Genomic DNA, 21,752 nt, shown 5'->3' with positions numbered 1-21,752 from the left:
ATTGTGGCAACAAAATCCTGCGATTAAAATCCGTCTAAACAAATGTCAGATTGAGTAAAGAAAATTCGTTTAAATCAAGAGCATCAATTCTTCTCGCCAAAATAACAGTTTCTTGCAATTATATACGATTTAGGCAACGATATACATATCAACAATGTATATTCATTTCAGTCAACTAATCTTTTTTCTCAGCGCGCGTGCGAAGCTCTTGATGGCTTCCAAATCAAATTGTAAATTCTAATTCGATTCTAATCGTCTGAATATATGACTAAGAGGACTGTAAGAGGACCGTAAAAACGGTACCCGGAGTACCGTGAAGCGGTCAGATCTTTGCCGGACCGATGTCCAGGGGTACAGGGGGCACCTGAGGGGCCAGGGGGGCACTTGGGGTACCAGAGGGGACTAACGGACTAGAGGTGGTGGGCAAATATTCCAGGACAAGTGAATCCGCCGTACACTCAGTCGAGCACGGGCCTCTCACCGTGGAACGTTTAGTCTCTTTGCCGCCTTCGCACTCCTTTCACGGGTACACGCACATCTCCTTCCTTTATCCCCTTGCTCTATCTCATCTCGTCCCCAGAAGAGAACGCTTGCGTCAGTCCGCCACCAACCCTGCCTTCGATCTAATATTTTGGGATTTGATCCGCCGATCTACATTTTAAAGAGCCCGCTGCGCGCGGTTTGACAGATCGGGCGAGTCACGTGACGCTGACCACGTGGGCTCCTCAGAGAGCTCGACGACAGGAGAGAGAGATCGAGGGCAGCAGAACGCGGCCTCTGTCCAGACATGGCGGATCGCTAGGCCGGATGCTGAGCTGACATGAGAGAGTAGCTGTCGAAATGTGAGTTAACTTCTTCTAAAGTCTCCTTAAACTTTGATAACATGTCAGACAACATACTTTTGGGAGAAAAAAACCGCAGGGGCGTGACATTTTTTAATTTCTATTCACTTTCCATTAATTTTCTATACATTCTCTGCTCCCTTAAGGCGATTTGAAAGGGTCATTCTATACATACAAAACTTTTCTCCAAACTGGGTGCACCCAATCATTTGAAACTTCAGCACGTGCTTGTGGAGACCCTAAGGAAGGACGCTTGTTAAATTTCATTTTCCAAAAAAATAATCCTTTTATTTATCCCTGACTAGAACCAAGGATACGTATTTAAAAAACAAAAATGAAATTTTATTTTTCAAATTTCATTTTCGGTGCACCTGGTTTGGAGAAAAGTTTCATAAATATTTATATGTATAGAATGACTCTTTCATATCAACTTAAAATCGACACTTTTCCGTGTCAGTCAAGCTGGGAGAGTTTTTCAGATGTTCAGGGCCTTGTCTATTTATTCTTCTCTTTTTTTACGCGTCTGGAAGACCATTTTCATATGCACACGAATGAGCGCGGCGGTTTGACAGGGCGTGGATAATTATTTTTAGTTTGACGAGTACAGATGGCTCGAACGATCGGCTAGCGTATTTTGGAAATACGCTGCTCGCTGCCGAGCGTTTATTATATATTATAGGTAAGTGCGCGAAGGAAGGAACGAGCGCGCTTTCTCCGCCGGCGAGCCCGTCTACGTAGGCGTATACGTAGTGCTTGTCAGTCTGCCGGGTCTGGCAGTCTATTTGCGTCCTACAATTATTATATGAATTGATTTTTGGGCAGTGAGAAAATCCAGAGGGGAATTTTTATTCAACATTGAGGATACAAATTAATTGACTGAAAAAAATATAGCGTTTATCAATTTATCGGGTCCGGCGGTCTATTTGCGTCCTACGATTATTCTATGAATTGATTTTTTAAGACAGAAAATTCATCTTCACATTGATTTAAAATAACATTGTTTACTCAATCTGACATTTCGTGGGAACGTGTTTGACAGGATTCCGTAGTCACAATGCATATTTCTTTGAATCAACTTATTTTTTCTCTCGGTGAACAGCAGTCCTGGCAAAGAACCCATTTTGGGGGGAAAGGGACCCTTGGGAATTTCTCTTGAGAGACCTCCAATTAGTTTCGAAGGATTTCGACATTCTGGGGATTTTCGATGCCTAGGGGATCGGATCTGTAATATGGGCCGCCTTGTACGCGCGACTTATGTAATTGGACCAACATCCTGGACGACCCATCTCACCAGTTCACTATTACGGAGGTTACCCTGTAATCTCGGAGCAGACCGCGAAACCGCGCGTGACGGGAGCTAGGGATCGAAAAATCGGCAAGGAAAGTTGGACCGCAAGAGACGGGAGCTCGACGGCGTTATTCGTTTATTGGCGACAGGTGCTTTCGGACCGACTCCAATCCTGGAGAGGGAAACACGGTTTCGAGTAAAACGGAAAAGGCTGCGCTCTTTAGCGCTCATACTTGTACTTGGCGCGGAACTCTACCGTGTTTCTTGATCGGTGCGGTGCAAAAGTGAGGGCGCGAGTAAAATGAGGGAACAGTTGGACAGCCAAGAAAATGAAGAACTGATCTACGGAATATCAAAGAAGCCCAAGAGGTGTAAAGTCGAGGTAAATCTAGCCACACACGTAACGATAATTCTGTGCAAATAGATCTTAAAGTGTCATGAAAGCGTCATTCTGTGTATACCAACACGTCAAAGTATTTATAAAACTTTTCTTTAAACTGGGCCCACCGAATAATCTTAAACTTCAACAAGTGATTAGATCCATTCAGAACACGATGTTCATGAAATTTAATTTAAAAAAAATAAAATTCAAAGAAAGTCAGGGAAAATCTAGGTCGGTACCTAGGTATAGGTAGAGAAAAGCCTGAAGGTGGGGATAAATCCCCAGAAATAAAATGGCCAGATCGTTCAGCGAAGGAGTGGCGCGGAGCTGCGCTTATTGTCAGGTATTTCTAGAAATGGTCTGCAAAACCGTTTGAGAAAATCCCCTAGCCGTGGAATCAGGGTCCCTATGACCTCTGAGAATTTCTTCGGTAATTCTAAATTTGACATTACGAGGAATTCCTGCATCGTAGAAATAAAATGGCGAAGTCAAAGAGCAAAGGACTCCAACGGAGCCGCGCTCGTTAGGTCGAAGTATGCTCTGGGAAACTTTTCGTAAAAATCCCCCAGCCGTGGAATCAGGGTCCCTTTGACCTCTGAGAATTTCTCCGTAAATCTAAACTTGACATTACGAGGCATTCATGCATCGTAGAAACTCTGCTTTCGCGGCACGTGCTGGTTCGTCGAGGAACGGCTTCTCGTAGGCGAGTTCCTCTCGGAAGACTTCCGCATCCGGGCCCCAGGGGTAAGATTGGAGCCAATCATTTTCTCGTTAGAGGCCGGTAGCGTGAGCCGAGTGGCTAAAAGTGTCGGCATAAAGACGTCGTCGATCTCTAATGCCAGTATTTATCGGTAATCTTCTGGTTTCAGGGAGCTCTTGAAAGGCTGGCCTCTCCCATTGATACCTCACGAGGTGCTTCGCCTCCTCTTCGCGTGCCCTCCTATGTTCACCTCGTTTTTCCACGAGAGAAACACTCCAGATACCTGTTAATTAAATCCTAGGCGGGTTTTGCATACTAGAAGAAGCACTCGCCCGTAAACTGGTCTTTCTGCCGCGGAAACGATTACTGCAAACCTAAGATTTACATTTCTTCACGTACGGGTCGCTCTCCTCGACTGCTCTTTCTAAAAAGAAATTCAGACTTCTATAATACACCCTTTCCGATAATAATACGTACATACGTAGAGTTTTCCCCTTTTAATTCTAATTTTAATCTACGTGCTCATCGCTTTCCTCGGGCCATTTTGAACAGATTGAGATTTTATAAAAACACCCGGCTTTCTTCGAAGATTATTTCTTAAAAGATTTCGGACATTCTGATATACATAATATTCCTCAAATTCTAAGAAGAGATAATAGCAGTGATGCCTAATCGATATCAGAAGTCGAGGAGCCATATTTCTGATTTCTATTTTTGGTGATTGGTCACTGTGAAACCTCTCTGTAGTGTTTACAATGATTCGGTGCACCTAGTTTGGAGAAAAGTTTTATAAATATTTTGACGTTCTGATATACAGAATGACCCTTTAATGTTACTTTAAGGCTCGTCCTCAAATACTCGAAGTCGCTTATCGTCAGTATAGTATCAGACACTTCGAGTGAGGTTTCAATTTTCCGTTTCGTCTAATTACTTTCTAGCTCGAGAAGGCATCTCGATTGGATTATTCTGGTATTTGTGATTTCGGCACATAGAGGATATCGAAGATGTATTTTCTTCACGGGAGAATCTAATGAACAGGTGTCGTTTACAAGGAGTGAACTAGCCGTAAAATGGCGAGGTAACACGAGCGTTACATCGATCCTCTCTTCGGCGAGAAGGATAAATACTTCCGCTTTTCAGTCGCAGTGTTAGCGAAATCCCGTGAGCGGAAATCGCGCGGGAAATTGGCCTGTCGACGGAGAAACGCCATTCACAGAAATTGAGCATAGAAGGCGCAAGGTATCGTGGATATCATTATCCACTCAAGGTGATTCCGCGATCCCGTTAATGTCAAGTCCAATATCACAATTCAAGACCATTACCGTGAGGTATCCTCGTAAAGCGAGGATTTCCACCACTTCTTCTTGACTAAAAGTACACCGTTAAAAATAGGCTAGTATCGCAACTGAAAATCATTACGGTGGAACAATCACCATAAACCGAGTTTTCCACTATTTCTTGCTAGTAACAATTCGAAGTGGCTGCAGGTACTAAATTTGTGACATTCGTAGATGAATTTGATATGCACGCTTTTTAATTTTACAAACTACCTGGTTGATCAAATTTCCAGTAAAATGTGAAAAAAAACTTGTTTATGTTTCACCAAAAATTTTAGGCTAATTTAAGTCGTGAATTGAGGTTCATAATTTTTGTATGAAATTTTCAAACGTTTTAGATAGTAGGATTTTGCCAAAATTTCGTTCCCGGTCATTGTTTGCTTCTCTAAAAAGAGCGGGGATAGGATTTATTTTTAGAGGCAGGGAAATTCGAGAGTTCTCTATGTCTCTACGTGCTGTTGCAAGTGTGCGTAATGAAATGCACCTCCGTTATGTCTTCGGCTTTTCACCTCGGAGAGTCAGCTGACTGCCGCATTCTTCAGGAATTGCGATTGCAAGATGGCTATGCAGGTCCTCGTCGAAAGCCGGCCATTTCAATTGATTCGTCTCTCGAAAATAATTACGATCTGCATAATGTCGTACGCATGAAGTGATGCAGCTCGGCGCTGCACCTATTAATCTCTCGGTCCTGCACATCATCGTTGCATATAAGATTCTCTCTCATCCAATGTCACAATTCAAGACCATTATCCTCAAAAAGCGACAATTTCCAGAACCTCTCATTAACTAAAAATACACCGTTAAAACATAACTGGGTAAATGTCAGAATTTAAATTCACTAAAATAACGTAATTATCATAAAACAACGATTTCCACCGTTTCATTCTAAAAGTGCACCAGTGAAAATGGTTTTAATAAATTCATGAATCTTGTACGTGAAGATCCTCGTCGAAAGGCGGCCATTTCGATTGATTTGTCTCTCGACAATAATTACAATCTGCATAATGTCCCATGCGCTCGGCGTTGCACTTATCAATCTCTTGGTCCTGCACATCATCGCTGCATGCAAGAGTCCTCTCGAGTGCACATTCAGGCCTCACCGTAATGTCAAGAATGTAGGTCAGTGTAAAGGCCGAACATTGGAAAGCTGTTAACCGTATTAGTATCTGTACCATGCAACGAACTTTACCTGAGCCTCGTACCTGTGTCAGACCAAGGCGTGTCAGCACGCAACCCACGTGTACACCCTGCACTCACACCTGCAGTATGCAAACATGAAAGTGCATCCGAGAAAAAGACACCGTTACGTAAATCGGATCGAGGCATATTCGTAATCGATACTCATTCGATTAAGGATACGATCTAGAGAAAAATTAATCAGCTAATCCCCGAGTTTCAATTAATATGTCGTTCAATCGCATCGACGATTAAATTAAAATTTGTTTAAGTTGCAATTGCGACTCCGAAAAAACGGCCTTATGCAATAAAGTATCCCGCCGGCTCGCGAAGTGTAAATGAAAAGGTAAAAAGCATGTGATGGATATGTACGTTTATGTATGCGACGTGTATATACCTGGGCATATTTATGTAAATTCGTGCAGCGGAGGACGGGACCCGTTATGTAAAGTGCATCGATCGCAGAGATTAAATGCACATTCGGGCCATGAGGCAGACGCAGTGAGTTCGTTGCATACTTGGGCAGATTTTCTTTTTCTTTTTATTTTTTTTTCATTTCAATCCCCTCGAAGTGGTGCCTGTTATTCATTTTTATCACAAATATTAGTCCGAGGGACTGAAGATTCACCTGTGGAGTTTAATTAACTTATCATTATTTCCTTATGAATTATTGAAAATGTTTTCTTCGATACATCTTGTTGATGCATCTTGCATCTCGATTTTAATGACTTCATCCTCTATTCCGTGTCCTTAATTACTTCAAGTGCGATTTTTAATGAGGATAGAAGAGTATTAACTGTGGATTATTTAACTCGGTAAACTCTGTTTTCCATAGGTACGTAGCATGACTAATAATACGGTTGTTCCATTCTGGTAGCAACTGTTACCAGTATCATCGTTTACAAGATGAAATTACAGCACTCGCTGAGTCACCAGAAAAGAATCCTGAAATTGCATCCGACGTTTATCTCCCATTCTTTTTTCCGCTTTCTTTTGAGACATTTCAGGATATTCCATTACTCCTTGCAAGAACGGGACCTCGGGGCAATTTATATGCATCTGAGCCATGCCGCTTAATTAATTATGCGAATTACCTGCGCGGACAAAAAAAATTACTTGATTGAAATAAATATGTATTATTGTCATACATTGTCGCCCAAATCGTATATGATATCAAGAAACAATTTGTTGAGAAGAAAAATTGATGTTGAATTATACGAATTTTTTGTTTATTCAGTCTGACATTTATTGTGATGTATTTCTCATCCCAGGATTTTGTTGTCGCAATATTTCTTCGAGTTAGCTAATTTTTTTCTCGAAGTGAGGATTACGTTTCACGTGATTTAGTGTATGCAGTTCATTGGCTGCGATTCTTCACGAAAAAACCCGACGAGAGGGCGGACCGCTGACAGTAGAATTCCGTAGAAATTTCTTTTCTGAGTTTCGTTTGACGAAAGAAAGGACTGTCGTTGCTCGGTGAATCTGAAAACGGAACGGCGATGTTGTCTCGACCGCGGAGAAATTTACGCGCGCGTAAACCTGTTTCTCGGTCGAACAGCTTTTCTTTTGTCCGGTATAACGTTGCTGGTACAACGGAGCGACGTGTTGAAGGTATGCAAGATGGCAAAAGTTTACTTGAAATTAAAAAATTTTCTCGTCAGTAATTTCTCGTCCGAAATGAAAATTTCATCTGAAGAAATTAAATTCGTTAGATTTAAATTGAGCAATTTCTCATTTCCTGTTTGAGAAACAATAAATTGTTGGTACAACGGAACGACGTGTTGCAGGTATGCAAGATGGCAAAAGTTTACTTGGAATTCGAAAATTTAATCGTCAATGATTTCTCGTCGGAAATGAAAATTCCATCTGGAGAAATTAAATTCATTAGACTCCAGTTAGACAGCTTTTTCTTAGTTATGTAACATTGCTGGTATAACGTGCATGCCAGGAAAAGTTTCTCCCGAATTCAAAAATCCAGCCACACGAGATTTCTCGCCGAGAATGAAAATTTTCCCTGCAACAAATTAAATTCATTAGACTCAAGCCGAGCATTGTTGAGCCTAGAAATTCGTTTTTTGCGCTATTCGCAGTGGATTTAATTGACAGACCTTGAATCTAAATCAGCACAGCCGGAGGCTGAGCAGCATTTCTTGAGCGAAACGTTATATTTTCCCCCGAGGAAATTCCAGGGTGAAAATCCGAAGGTGAACATTTTTCCGCCGGGCGTTACAACTAGTTTAACGATCTTCGGAACGAGTTCCAATTAAGTCTGTGAAATCGCGAGAGTGCGCAACCGGGGTGCTCGCATTTGTAGTGTTAAACTTTTCCCAAGGTAACTTAAGAAAAAAAGAGAAAAAACCAGAAACAACCCAAAAAAAAACTAAAAGTCACTTCAGCCCTCGCCTCGGCACGCAACGTAACGTGAGAACGGCGATTTATCATAATAAAGGTTCGGTAAGAAAGTGACATCACGGAAGAGAACCCGCCATCTTGGATCGCGCAGAAAAATCGGGCGGCCGTCCAAATTCGTAGAAACTGCCTTCACAAGTCCCAGGAAATAGAAAGTCGTAATTAACCGCGACTTCTGGAATGTAAGCTGGATTATTTGATGGCGATAACAATACTTTGCATTCCTTTTTGACCGAATTTGGAACCGATTCCTTTCATGGTTTCTTTTTTCGCGCCTCGAGGGGACGCACGTCATGGCGCCGCCATTGCGGGCCGGCGAAGGACGTTCGGCGAGCGAAATTTATTCGGCGAATTCGTGTTGGTTGTTGCATAAGAGATGCGATCGTCACGCGAGGAAAGCACGAGAGAAAGGTCCGGTTGCGTCATCGGGATTAAAGTTCAAGAGGACCTTCTTTTTCCTCTTTCAAGTCCCTCTTCTGCACTCTCTCTCCGACCATTCGCGACGTTGAATTAGGCCACGCGAGTGACTCGACGATATTCAAGATTAATTATGTCCGGATGAATAGAACGACTCGTTCCGGTAAATCGGAAGGCCTTAAGCGATTCTTTCTCCAGTGGCGAGACAGAGACCTGATGAAGTCATTAGCACATTCGGGCAGGGCAATTGTCCGATTTTTCGGAGAGACTCGCCGCCGAAAATAATGATAATCGATACTACATTTTTCTAAGGACTCCTGTTATGGAATTCCGTCGGCTAAATCGTTTTATTAAACTTTCGATTAAATATCATAAATATTTCGATTGAATCAACAAAAATATTATCGATCCAACCGAACGTTTTTCTGAATGCACAGTTTGGCGACGATTAATCACCACGTTATAAGGAATTTTAAATCCTTATACTCGGTACGTACTCGTATTTAATTGGTGAAAGCAATCAACTGTTATCAGTTAACGAGTCTGATCGGGCGTATCATTGATACATGGCGAATAAGTACCAAAGGACTAAGGAAGGTATTAAAGAGAAGGTTTATAAATTTGTTTATAAATTAAGAGAAATTTATTCACTTGAGAGCCTTAATCTGGCACGTTTTGAGCGTAGCTGGTAAAATTTGCTTTCTGATTTTACGATGAGCAATTTTAAAAGAAACTCTTCTAAGATGTAGTCACGTAAAAAACAGAAATAAATGCTGAAGGACTAAGAAAGGCTTTTGAAAAAGCCTTTGAAACATTCATTTCAAAATCGGAAGAAAGTCGAAAGGGCATCAATTAGGTCTGTTTCGAGTTCAGGTAGTAACATTCGGTTATTTCTGGTTTCATTGTGGGTACTTTTACGAGGAGCTCTTCTACACCATATCCACTTGTGAAACGGAGCTTACACTGACACGGTCGTAAAGTTGCTTCCACGGGACGCATCGGGGGAATCTCGATAAAGCAGCCGCGATTTCTTTTTTCCCCGGACATACTCCAAGAATCGTAAAATCCCCTTGGGTCCCGACAGGAAGCAAATAGTGCCCGCGGAAAAAGAAACCAACGCCAACGGGAACGGCGCTCCTCAAGGCGAAACTCTACACACGGTCCATAAGAAAACGCCGGTTTCTCGCACTTCCGCGGAAGTATCCACGCATGTGCGCCATTTCCGCAATAATTAGTTGCGCCTAAGCGCAACGTCCATTTCGAAGTCCCATTCGGAACCGAAGAGTTGCGAATTAATTCGCTCCTCCTCCTCCCTGCACGAACCTCCTCCAACGAGGCTGAAAAAAGGACATCGAATGAAATCATGAAAATTGAAAAGCTCTTCTAATCGCAACATTGATTCGGTGTCAAGGCATGAAAGTACACATGCGACCGGAAACAATTATTTCCCTCGCTTCCGCGGACATTTTTCACGCATATGAGGCTCTTCCGCAACGATTAGTCGCGCCTAAATGCAACATCCGCTTCGGAGACTTCCAGAGTGAATTCTGGATTCGCTCCTGCCCTTTGTTTAGGATTAATCATTTTGTTGGAGTTGGTAGATTCAAACTCCAATGCTTGAGAAACAACCGACGATCTGCCGTCACGTATGCCCGATCGTTTTACATTTTACCCTATCGCCTCGGACACTTTCCCCTTGATCCATTCGAGCGACTTTCTTCGCGCGTGTATTCGGTCTCATGCTCACATCTAACATGTTAGTAAGCATACACGACTCCAAACGTGTTTCTATACTCGTAGGCATACGTAAGATTTTTTACCAAAGCTCAAAACCCGGGGAAAGAAAATTAATTAAAGTTCATCAGCCGTGCTCACACCTAAGGTGCGAGATTATTACCTACGCATGGATTTCTCTGTCCATATTAAGGAACGGAAAGGCCGCGGCGCTTTTCCTTTTTTTTTTTTTTTTTTCATTAAAAGTTGACGGAGGAAATATTAATCAAGATTTATCGGCCACGCATGGAACCGAGGTTTTTACAGTTACGAGTTTTATATACGAAAAAGTCAGTCGCGACAACTCGTAATTTGCATATTAAATTAAAAAGTTGCGGATTAATTGTCGGTGTAATTTTTATGTGCAGAAGATTTCGGGGATTTATGTATAGAGTTATGACGGGGGTGAAGATTCGGCATGGCTTGTTTCGGAGTGAATTTTATTTGTGTGGTAGTACTCGGGGAGATTATATTCATTGCAAAAATTACAAATTCATTACTTAAGTATGTGTAGAATTTCTTGAGAATTCTTATGGGGTTATGGTGGAGGTCTGGAGATCCTGCATGGCTTGTTTTGGAGTGAATTTTTCGTATACCAGTACCCGGGGAGGTGCAGGAAGCGGTTCAATATTGCCGGGGGGAAGGACGCCGAATCTGGGCCACAACCGCCTCGGACGCCGCACATGCCTGGCGCCGTATACATTCTCGCTTTCGAAATAATAATTATTTAATACCGGCGACGTAGCGCTATCCAGGGCGTCGAGAATGCAAGGTGAAATGCTGTTCCCAACGAGCCTGTCCTCTTTCGGCCTCCTCGCAGGACCGCTTTCGTCTCGAGACTCGAGAGGCCTTACCACGCTCATACATTCCGCGGCCGAGATCAAATTTTATACAAATAATTACAGACCTTCTATCCAGAATCTCTTTTACTAAACTTGGCTTAAAACCCAGGATTAAAACCCAGATCACGATTTTTTTTCCATTTTTTCACGAATTTCACCGATCCCGCGTCTCGCCATGGGGCTCGCTCAAGGCGTCATCGCGATCTTTTCATAAAATCTCGCGTTTTTAACCATTTTAAAACATGGGAATATTCAATTCACTTTCTCAGAGGCTTCATGGGGACGGTGGTAATTATCAGGGAATATTACGGAGTCCAGAAAATATTCTTATGCGGTGAAAAAGATCGCTTGGGCCGCAAGATCCTCGGAGACTTCAATGCCTGCGGGAGACTATAGGCGAGACACTTTCGAAGATGGCGAATTTAAGAGGTGGTAGGAATTTGCTCGGGATTTTTTCCTGGGATATTTTTATATCGAATGGGAGTTCTCGCAGCGTGACGAAAATGGGGATCTGGTATTCTTCTGCGGGAAAAATACCTTGTCAGATTTTTAACCGTCGCGGGAGTACAATCGATCCGAGCCTGGCACTCTCGAGTTCGGTTGGAGTGCAATCACCTTTACTTAGGAGAACGCAAGGAGAGGAGGCGGAAGTAGGGCAGGCACTTCCTTTCGTCGGGGCCCCTCGGGGTGCGAGTGGACGTTTTCCTCCTTTTCTCGGGGGAGATGAAGTGCAGCTACACCCGAGGAATGTGGAACCAAACGGAAGGTTGCCGGTTCCCCGGGAGCTGTAACAGAGTTCGCCTTTTTGGAGCGATCGATACATGCTATCACGAGTGCGACATGGGGGTAATTTAACTGCAGCGAGAGTGTAAGGGCTTTCACAGATACTTCACATAAGAGCGACCATATAAGCATAACAAAGAATCTCCGATTAAATTGCCGAATTTTATGCAACTTGATTGGCCGGTTTCTACTTTCAGGCTTACTGTTACGTGAAGTATCTGTAAAGGCCTTAAGATGGTATAAATGGCGTCAGAAGCCTCGTTTCTGAACTTTTCTCTGAACTGGGTGCATCGAATGGTTTGAAATCGTACCACATGAATACGGAAGCACTAAGGAATGTCTCCTCACTCATGAAATTCATATTTTAATAATATATTCATAAACGTTTAGAAATTTCTTATGAAGAATTACATTTCGTAATATGTCAGGAGTCTTGTTAAAGCCTCCGTACCGACGTTTTAAAATGTCAAACCTCTCGGTACACGGTTCTGTGAAGAGTCTCATTAACAACAGCCCTTTTGAACGCCACTTTCGTATCACTTTAAAGCTGGCTGGCGAGAACGATATTTGTCGATCCGTGTCTGTTGGCGACAGCTGATCGTAGAGAACAATTCGAGCCCTCGAATGGCTCGTCCTAATTGCGACACCCTTTCTTACTGGTCGCGAGTCGATTTGTCGTGTGTAATCGAGGTCATGACCGATCGATCACCTGTCGCGGTCGTCACGATTCACCTGTCGCGCCTCGCGATCGCCGATTTTTGCCGACTGGCCTGGATTAGAGGCTCGAGTCCTTGATCGATGGCAATCGCTCGCGTAACTTGAAATCCGAAAAACTCAGCCTCGATCCACCTCCTTGACCGTGACCATCTAGGCAACCAAGTCAAGCTTCTTTCCCTTGATCGACTTCTCGCCGCGACTTGCCAAGTGCCGATCGGCGAAGGCGCGAAATCGTCGGCCTCGACAAGAAATCCCGTCAGTTTGCCTAATCGGCCTCTGCGATCGATCCTCAGTTTTATAAACTCGAACCTTACCGTTCCCGACATACCAGTTGCAGAATTAATTAGCCGTAAATTTAACGGATCAGTTCCAGGAAACCGAGTAAGATCGACAAACCTGCTGACTTCACGTTGATAAAAATGCCCACGTAAATCTACATCGATTGTAGCGATCAATATATTTTCGTATCAACCAAATTCTTGTGTTAATATCAATGTAATAATTACAGAACTATCGATGGGCATCTTGATCCACAAACGCGCCCGATGTACACGCGTGACATAATTCGAATGTAAGCCAAGCACGTTGACTCGTTTGACGTAACTCGAATGTTATGCAATGTAAAATACGGGGATGCCACGAGAAACGCAGAACCTTCGGAGAATTGCCCCACACATGAGACATATCGACCCCATTTTTAATTTTTTTATCACGTATCTGAATATAAAAGTTTAATGTATCGTGTGCTCCGCCGCTCGATTATCTCGATTACCGAGCCGCGATATCGTCAAGGAAAATCGCCGGAATCACTTGGCCGTCGTTCACTAGGATAAGAAAGTATCGTAGAGAAAATAACGTTACAATTCTTCCGTAATACCCTCGAATTACGTGAGGCGATTGCGCAATTGACATTTAAGGAACGCGGAAACGTCTACTTCCTCGTACAGTAATACAAAGTTCGTATGACGCTTTGCAATGACCGAAAAATGGCGATGACGCAGGATCATTACCCTCAAGCATTGCTCTGTGCTGGATGTATAGGAATCGTCGAATTATGCAAATGCTCTTCCGAAAGAATTATCATGACCAGTCATTGTCATCGTACATTGTGGAACCTTTAACCAGCCTCCGGTTAAATTCCTCCTTTCGCAAGACCGCCATCGAAGAGGTAGAGGAAGATGTAGCGAAATATCTGTAATTGAAAGGAGGATCCATTAATATGCTAAATGTCATGTCGAAGTTAATGTTGCCTATTTACCTCTCAGAGTTAAATATTCCGAAACATTGACATTAGGCTCCAGGCTTGGTGAAACGCAGTTGCTCTTAGAATGTATGTAATGTATGTATTGAAAATATGCAAATCCTTGGTAGTTCACTTTGAAGATGAATATCTCTTAATGTTATTAATTTATTAATGATATCATTACTATTGACGTGAGATAAAGCGGAGAAAAATGAGGAGAAGGGGCTATCCCGCTTGTTTTCATTTTTAGTTTCTACCTTGTGCCAGCATTGAAGTCTCCAATTATTTTCGCGTCTTTAAGATTCCTGGAATTCCTTTCGGCCGGGAATTTATTCTTGAATCTAGTAGCGCTTTCCGTTGCCCATAGACGAGCAGACGTTTTCACCTACAACCAGTTTGGTGTGCACTTGCTTGCACAAATAAGATTTACCTATAACGCTAAACCACGTTATACATAAACATGGAGGAGCTAACTCACGACTCCATACCGACAGGAAAGAGAAACGCATTTTGCATCGAATGCTCCAAACTGCATCTTAAGATCAGTAAGCTACGCTTTAAAATGCATCCGATGCGATGATAAAAATCAGAGAAAATCGTAGCTTCTACTGTTAGAAACGTGGAATGTTCAGATGTAGGAGGAACGCCTCTTTTTCTCCAAACAAATTTCGTAATGAGCGATGAGCACTTCACCTTGAGAGAGTCTCTCTCACCAGATAGAATTTATGGACTCGTAGAACGAGCATTCGGTTATCTCCCACGTGGATCATCAGCTTCGCAATTTCACGATGGCTGAGGATTTCCAAAATCTCTAAATCTCTCACCTGTTCTAAGGTCGCAGTTGTGTCATTTCATTCTACTCATAAAATTCACTGGTACCGTTTATTCACGATTGCAGTCGTCCGGAGATACAGGAAACCTAATCTTTATCTAGGTTTATATTAAAAGGATTATTTTTTTATTCCAGGATGGGGAGGGGTGGCATTAAAAAGCAGGGGGTCACCGAGGGTGAAGGAGCTCTCTTGCTGTTCCTTGCACTGATACCAGCTCTCTGCTCTGCCGGAATCCTGGATCCTTGGCAGTGGGCACGAAGTGATCGCATCGAGGTCAACATTCCCTGGTTACCCTGTAAATATTACAATTTTTTATCCTCTATGCACGCAGAAACATAATCCACAGTCGTGATAACAAATTGTTCAATAAATCTGGAACGTCTGAAAATGGCTCAGCGAATTATTTTTGCAGAGACGTTGTAGCTGCATGGATAACAAACAGTTATATTCATGGTTGCGATATTCTTTACCAACGACAACAAACTATAGAGAGTAATAATCATTTTTACCGTTTCTACAAAATTATTCGTTAATTTGTCAAGTAATTTTTCTGAAGCTCGTCCGTAGCTACATCTCCGTTTCATGCAGTTCCAAATATTTTTGTTGATAGAACAATTATTATTGCAGTAAGAGCAAAACTTGATCAGCAATGCTGTCCTTTGCTAATGTTTTATGCAATTCTTTTCTGGGTTCCTACATTTTATACCCTATATCTTGTCTGCATACGTGATGTTGTCAGAGAATGATCAGACCCCATTCATGTGTACACCAGTGTACATTTCAAGTTTTTCACACATTTATACACTTTTGACACTTAAAAATTGATTAAATTCGCAGTCGAAAACGAGACCAGGTGTTACGACGAGCTGGGCTGCCTGAACATCACCAGAAATTGGTATCATCTAATCCATCGACCACTAAATGTCTTTCCACTTCCTCGCGAGGTCATCAATACGAGGTTCATCCTCTACACAGAGAACAACCCCACCGAAGTAAGGCTTTCCTCAGGGTCGCGTAACACGGAAGCCGATTCACAGTTCATATATTATTCACTAATTCCCTCGCCACGAGAGGGGAACTAATTGGCGAAGAAGATACGAACGGATTACAAGAGAGCTAACAGAGAGTGCCTTTATCTTAATGCATCTTAAGAGCAGGTCGGTGTTATCCGAGATCTCGATTTGGGCTCGATTTACAGCTCGGAATTGGAACCTATAGATGCCTTTAGTCCTCTCTCGGCCGGAGAAATTCAAATCTCTTAACATTTCCATTTCACGGGCGTAAAAGAGCGTAATGAGCTCGGAGAAATTTCGATTACTCTTCGAGCACCTCTTGCGCACCGACATGCCGGATGAATCAGTAACAATCCTCTCCTGAATATTTCCTCTTACTCTGTATGCAAAGTAGTTTTACGAGAAATCAGGTTACATGGGAAATATCTCTTTTCCCGCTTTCCCGAGAAATTCAGACACATTTTGCATACGTCGTGGCCACATTGTAAAATTTAGTTTCTCATAAAACCCCGCCGGACGGTCAAATCTTCGTTCACACAGTTTCATTTTACAATCCGGCTAGTAATTTCATAAAGAAACTAAGCGTCTTATAAGACGACCAGTTAAATTACCGCCTGTTTACCATTGCGGCTAAATCATTTCAGTAATTTTATTAGGTAATTCAATAAGCTTGACACGCCTAGTCGCTTTATAAAATATTTAGCCGAGCTGTAAAATAAAGCTAAGTGAAGATTTTACAATCTGGTCACATACATCTAGTGGGTTAATAATTTATGTAACGAGGACTAATATTTAATGTTAATCGTCTTGGTCTCTTTTACAGGGTCAGGTCTTGATAGTAGCTAAGGATAAGTCCATTAAGCGCTCGAACTTCGATCCGAAGCGCAAAACTAAGTTTATCATACATGGTTTTATAGACACGCCGCTCAGCAACTGGGTTAAGGTGAGACGTCGGTTTTGATATTACACTAAGTATTTAGTTTCGCCTACTTTCACAGCTGCGAGGGTGGGCAAAAAGTGGCAAGAAAAACCACCGGCTTAAATCCGCGATTCTGTAGCGAGCTGGATTTACGTAGGTGCTTATCAAGGGAACCATATCGTATGAATCCGGAGAAAATGCTCTTTCTGCCCACCGAATGTCTTTCCCTCTTATCACCGCATTTTACAACTTTCAAACTATCCTTTTTCCGCTTATTCGTGGTTGATTAACAGCGTTGATTCTATATACATATAATTCAATGACGCTGGGATGCGAAAATTGGAAACTCGAATACACAGAACAACGTTAAAAAGATATTCTTCTGCTTCTCTTTATCGTCCAGGAAATGAGGAACGAGTTGCTGAAACACGATGATTACAACGTAATTGTTGTGGACTGGGCTGGTGGCAGTCTTCCTCTTTATACCCAGGCGACAGCCAACACCAGACTTGTAGGACTAGAGATAGCTCATCTGATAACCCATCTTCAGGTTCGTGCTCTTGACAACACCTGTAACCCACTAATTATTTCGAGATTACGAAACCTCGATTTGACATTGATTAAGCCTTCGGTAATTTCCCATAATCTAGAATGGTACCTGTCCTAGGAATACATTAAATGTCCAACGTGACCGTCGTCGAGTGTCGGCACGATTTTTCTTGAGCAACCACCTTGGAAAAAGTTTCGGCCCAGCCTTTCGCGACTCGAAACAATTCGCCCACTGTTGCATCGCGTTGTGTAATTCTGCAATGCCAAGAGAGAGTTTACCTGGCCAGAAATGGTCAAAGGAGATTTTGGCACGTAGTAATAATTACGAAACACCAGAGGATCGGTTTTAAAATCCCATGCTCCTTCAACGCTGTTGGAAATATATGTATATAGTCACATTTAATAACCAACCGATAACGCTTTTGATATATTACAATATAGCAATATAAAGTGCAGAATGTGTCAACAATATGATCTCTGAATATACATCGCCTTTTTTGCATCATGTAATATACACATACAAACACACATTCTGCACTTTATATTGCTATATTGTAATATATCAAAAGCGTTATTGGTTGGTTATTAAATGTGACTCCCTTTTGTAGTATACCATGGTTGATCTGTCAAAAGGACCGTGCAATGGCTCCTTTACGTCGCGTATTATTCAAATAATCGGTCTTTGAATTAATAAAATATTTCTTTGATACTGTTCAAAGAAACATTTTTCTGGTCCAATGGCATTTTTATTTTTTCTCAGGGTAAGAAATTCACGTTATTACTTTTCTCTTTTAACAGAACAACTATGGACTAGATACTGGCGACGTGCACCTGATCGGGCACAGTTTGGGTGCTCACACGGCAGGATACGCAGGGGAGAAGTTGGAGGGGAAAATCGGCAGGATCACAGGTCTGGATCCTGCGGAGCCCTATTTCCAAGGGATGCCCAGCCACTTGCGTTTAGACTACACGGATGCCCAGCTTGTCGATGTCATCCACACCGATGGGAAAAGCATCTTCTTCCTAGGTATGCCGATTAACAGCTTGAGAAATCGTCTTTGAGCGAGGGGCTATTCCCTCTTGTTTCATCTCAGTCATGAACCAAAAAAGACATTTTTTTTTTCTTTTTTTTTCTTCGGAAAATAAAATTTCGTGAGTTTCAACGCCTTCATTGGGACCTCCGTAATCACACGGTAGAGTTTCAAATTATTCGGTGCGCCCAATTTGAAGAATACTTTTATAAATATTTTGACATACAGAATGACGCTTTAATGTCGCCTTCGAAATTGTGACAACGTTTCGGTGATTTCTAACGATTCCCAGTTGATTTCCGCGTGATATTCATTATTAAAAACCATGATTTCCTTAACGAACAACCCCTCGTCTCGAAACGTTCCGACCTCGAGCCCAGCACACGAAACCTGGAAATAATAAACAATGTCACGAGAGTTAGCACATATTGAGGATGATTAATCGCACGATAAGGATTTCCAGGGTACGGGATGAGCCAGCCTTGCGGGCACCTGGACTTCTACCCTAACAATGGCAAGGAACAGCCAGGATGCACCGACCTGAGCGAAACGACGCCATCTCTACCCCTTACCCTGATAAAAGAAGGACTCGAAGAGGCCTCACGCGTCCTCGTAGCCTGCAACCACGTGCGCGCCATTAAACTCTTCATCGAGAGCATCAATTCTAAGTGCCAGTACGTGGCCCACGAGTGTCCGAATTACGCCAGTTTTTTACGAGGAGAGTGCTTCTCTTGCAAAAGCAATAGCAGCCTGAGTTGCGGAGTCATGGGATACCATGCAGACAGCAGTCCTGCATTATTGAGGCGCCAAGCTATGGGCCAGGATGTGTCCTCCTTGCTAGGCTCCAAGTTCTTCTTCTCGACCGGGAAAGAAGATCCCTACTGCAGTAAGAGAACCCGCATTTCTTATTAATTTTTCTGATCACGTTCACTGTTAAGGTCCATGTATACTGGTTATTCCGGCCATCCCTTTAAGGACTCGTTCACATATCTTATATTTTCCAACCGAAATGACATTTCTCAGCCATTTAAAAATTACAAAGGACGTATTTTATCGCTAAAAGTGAGGCATGAACATTTGCAATATACCATCTTTTATACACATTTCTAACAGAAGTACTTATAATTACTTTAATGTCGGATCGAATCCGTTCATATACATAGCGTGTCCATCATTGCTAGTATATTCTGTGATGTCAATAATTCGAGTTTAAACTCAGAATCTGAACTAAACTGACGGTATGAATATAATTTCTGCTTTCGTCGGAACGTTAACGTTAAGTTTCCACGTCGTGTCTGATAATATAAATAGACCTTAACAGTGGACTCTGGTACATTGAAGCGTGCTTTACAAGTACAGGATGATTTTTCAGTAGATTGATCCTTTCATGTCATTTCAGGAATGCACTACAGGATAACGATTGATCTCGCACGACCTCCGACTGCTGAAAGCTGGGTCCAGGGGTTCATGAAGGTGACTCTGTACGCAGATAATGGCGTCATCCGCAACATGGACCTCACTCCTAAGTAGCATCGGTTTCACTGTAGAAGAAATTCGATGATTAATGAACAATAGAGTGATACTTAATTTTTTTCTTTTTACAGCGGGTACATGAAATTGGAACACGGCACGACCGCGCGAATGGTCGTGGCTCATCCTGGTGGAGCTGGAAGTGATATCGGAAAGATAAGACGTGTAGAATTGTCCTGGGCATACGACATGGACGTCTTGCAGCCGAGGTCGCTTTGTTTCTTCTGGTGTAACGACCGCCTCTACGTGAACAGCGTCGTCGTCGACATCATGGAGCTGCCTGGAAGAGGGTAAAAGAATTAACAATTCATTACGCGTACAGCTTTTAAAATGCTATGAAAGGTTATTCTTTATACATCAGAACGTAACAAATATTTATAACATTTTTTTTCCAAACTGGGTGCACCTAATAACCTGCAATTTCAACGCGTGATTGCGGAGGTCCTTATCGAGGTCTTGAAACTCACGAAAAGATTCATTTTTCGGGGAAAAAAAAAGAAGAAATTTTATGCTTCTCGTCCAGGATAAATAAATGTCGTTTCAAATCCAATTTCTATTTTAGTACATTTCAATTCATTAAATTAAAATTGAATTTTTTATTCAATCCGTTTTCGACGGATCGTGCACTAGGAAATGAGGTATCTCTTTCTGAAAATCGATCAGCCAAGGAAAGTGACGATTCCGGGCAATGATCGCAAGATAGACGCAATGTCATTACAAACACGGACTGGCCGACAAATTTTACACTTCCGCTGATTATTTTTGTACGAATAACTAGAAAAAATTAATAGTCTGGAAGAATACTGGAGGGGAATTTCATTGCCCTGCCTCTGATATAATTCAAGATGGCCGACTCACGGTTAATAGGGCCTTAAAATGAGACAATACCTAGCTGCGTACTAAGTTCATCTACTTATGTACATGTTTAATGACACTTTCAGGAAAAGGGAGACCGATTTTTCGAGCAAGCTCTGCTCAGCTGGCAGGCAAGAGTACGCCGAGATCGCGAGTGGTTCCAGCGCTTCTTTCGTGGACAACTGCTGACGAACTTTGGGGGACATCTTGATCGATGTCGATTTATAGATTTAGGACCGATCGAGAACGGATGAGCCACGATCGGGCCCCTTCCTAAACTGGGAGCTTGAAGAAACTGCAGGCTTTCCATGTCGCAACGACCTTCTCGTTGTCCAATCGCGGTGCGAAATCGCCGATGACCCTGTCTGGTCCTTTCTATGGACGACATTTATCTTGTACCGTGGTTGTATAATATGTACATACATAGCTTTATGTTCCAGTGGTACTTAGGTGGTCACCGTTTCGCTCGTCAGGGTTAAAGAGACGCGGCGAAGCAGACCACGAAACGAGCTGGAAAGGGTTTTCCTGGATCAAAAGAGGCCTTAAATGAATTCCAAGCCAAAGAGTTAAACGATGTTCAGCATATCGATTGTTAAGATACCTGTTAACAACGCAAATTCGTTTTTTGGCCGGGTCTGCTTCAGCGTGTACCTCTTTTCCTGGCTTAAGGGGATGTCAAAGTGGCATCCGAGGGATCAGTTGTTCATAAAACTTTTCTTTCAACTGGATCTACCGAATCGTCTCAAACTTTATCACGTGAATATGGAGATTGTAGAGATCTCGACGCCCATGAAATTTCGTAGTTTGTGAAAAATTAAAAAAAAATATATATGGAAATTTCATGAGTGTCAGGACCTTCCTTAAAGCCTCCACATTCACGTTGTAAAGTCTGAAACGATTCTGTACACCCGATTCGGAGAAAAAATTCGTAAACGTGACTTCTTCGTCACTTTCACATCACCTTAACAGGCTTTCCTCTCGTGCGGAAACATTTGTAATTCATACTTGATAACAATTTTTCTAATCAACGAGACGGAATAATAGGCTCGTTAGGCTTCAGAAGACGCGATATATCAGTTACGAAATTATAAAAGACAGTATGAGCTAATCGGG

General features: G+C 42.4%; 1 protein-coding gene across 1 annotated transcript; it reads left to right on the top strand.

The window, feature by feature from the left end:
• The first annotated feature begins 766 nt into the window (after window positions 1–766).
• LOC105704147 (pancreatic triacylglycerol lipase) lies at window positions 767–20,839 on the top strand. Its single transcript, XM_012433127.1, has 10 exons — window positions 767–842; window positions 14,877–15,037; window positions 15,580–15,734; window positions 16,579–16,698; window positions 17,078–17,224; window positions 18,022–18,250; window positions 18,709–19,140; window positions 19,654–19,780; window positions 19,859–20,074; window positions 20,726–20,839. Coding segments are annotated over exons 1-10 (1,692 nt in total). The 5' UTR covers window positions 767–840; the 3' UTR covers window positions 20,829–20,839.
• The last annotated feature ends 913 nt before the right edge of the window (window positions 20,840–21,752 follow it).

This window comes from Orussus abietinus, unplaced genomic scaffold (assembly GCF_000612105.2).
Source record: "Orussus abietinus isolate OABI.00-Male unplaced genomic scaffold, Oabi_2.0 scaffold7, whole genome shotgun sequence".
In the NCBI taxonomy this organism is placed as follows: domain Eukaryota; kingdom Metazoa; phylum Arthropoda; class Insecta; order Hymenoptera; family Orussidae; genus Orussus; species Orussus abietinus.
This window is presented reverse-complemented; position numbering and strand designations above follow the sequence as displayed.

What these genes read in the sequence shown, in the direction of transcription:
- LOC105704147 (XM_012433127.1), top strand. An exon ending in CAACATTCCCTGGTTACCCT is followed by an intron (nt 15,038 to 15,579) that starts GTAAATATTACA and finishes TTAAATTCGCAG; the next exon opens with TCGAAAACGAGACCAGGTGT. An exon ending in ATGGAGCTGCCTGGAAGAGG is followed by an intron (nt 20,075 to 20,725) that starts GTAAAAGAATTA and finishes TGACACTTTCAG; the next exon opens with GAAAAGGGAGACCGATTTTT.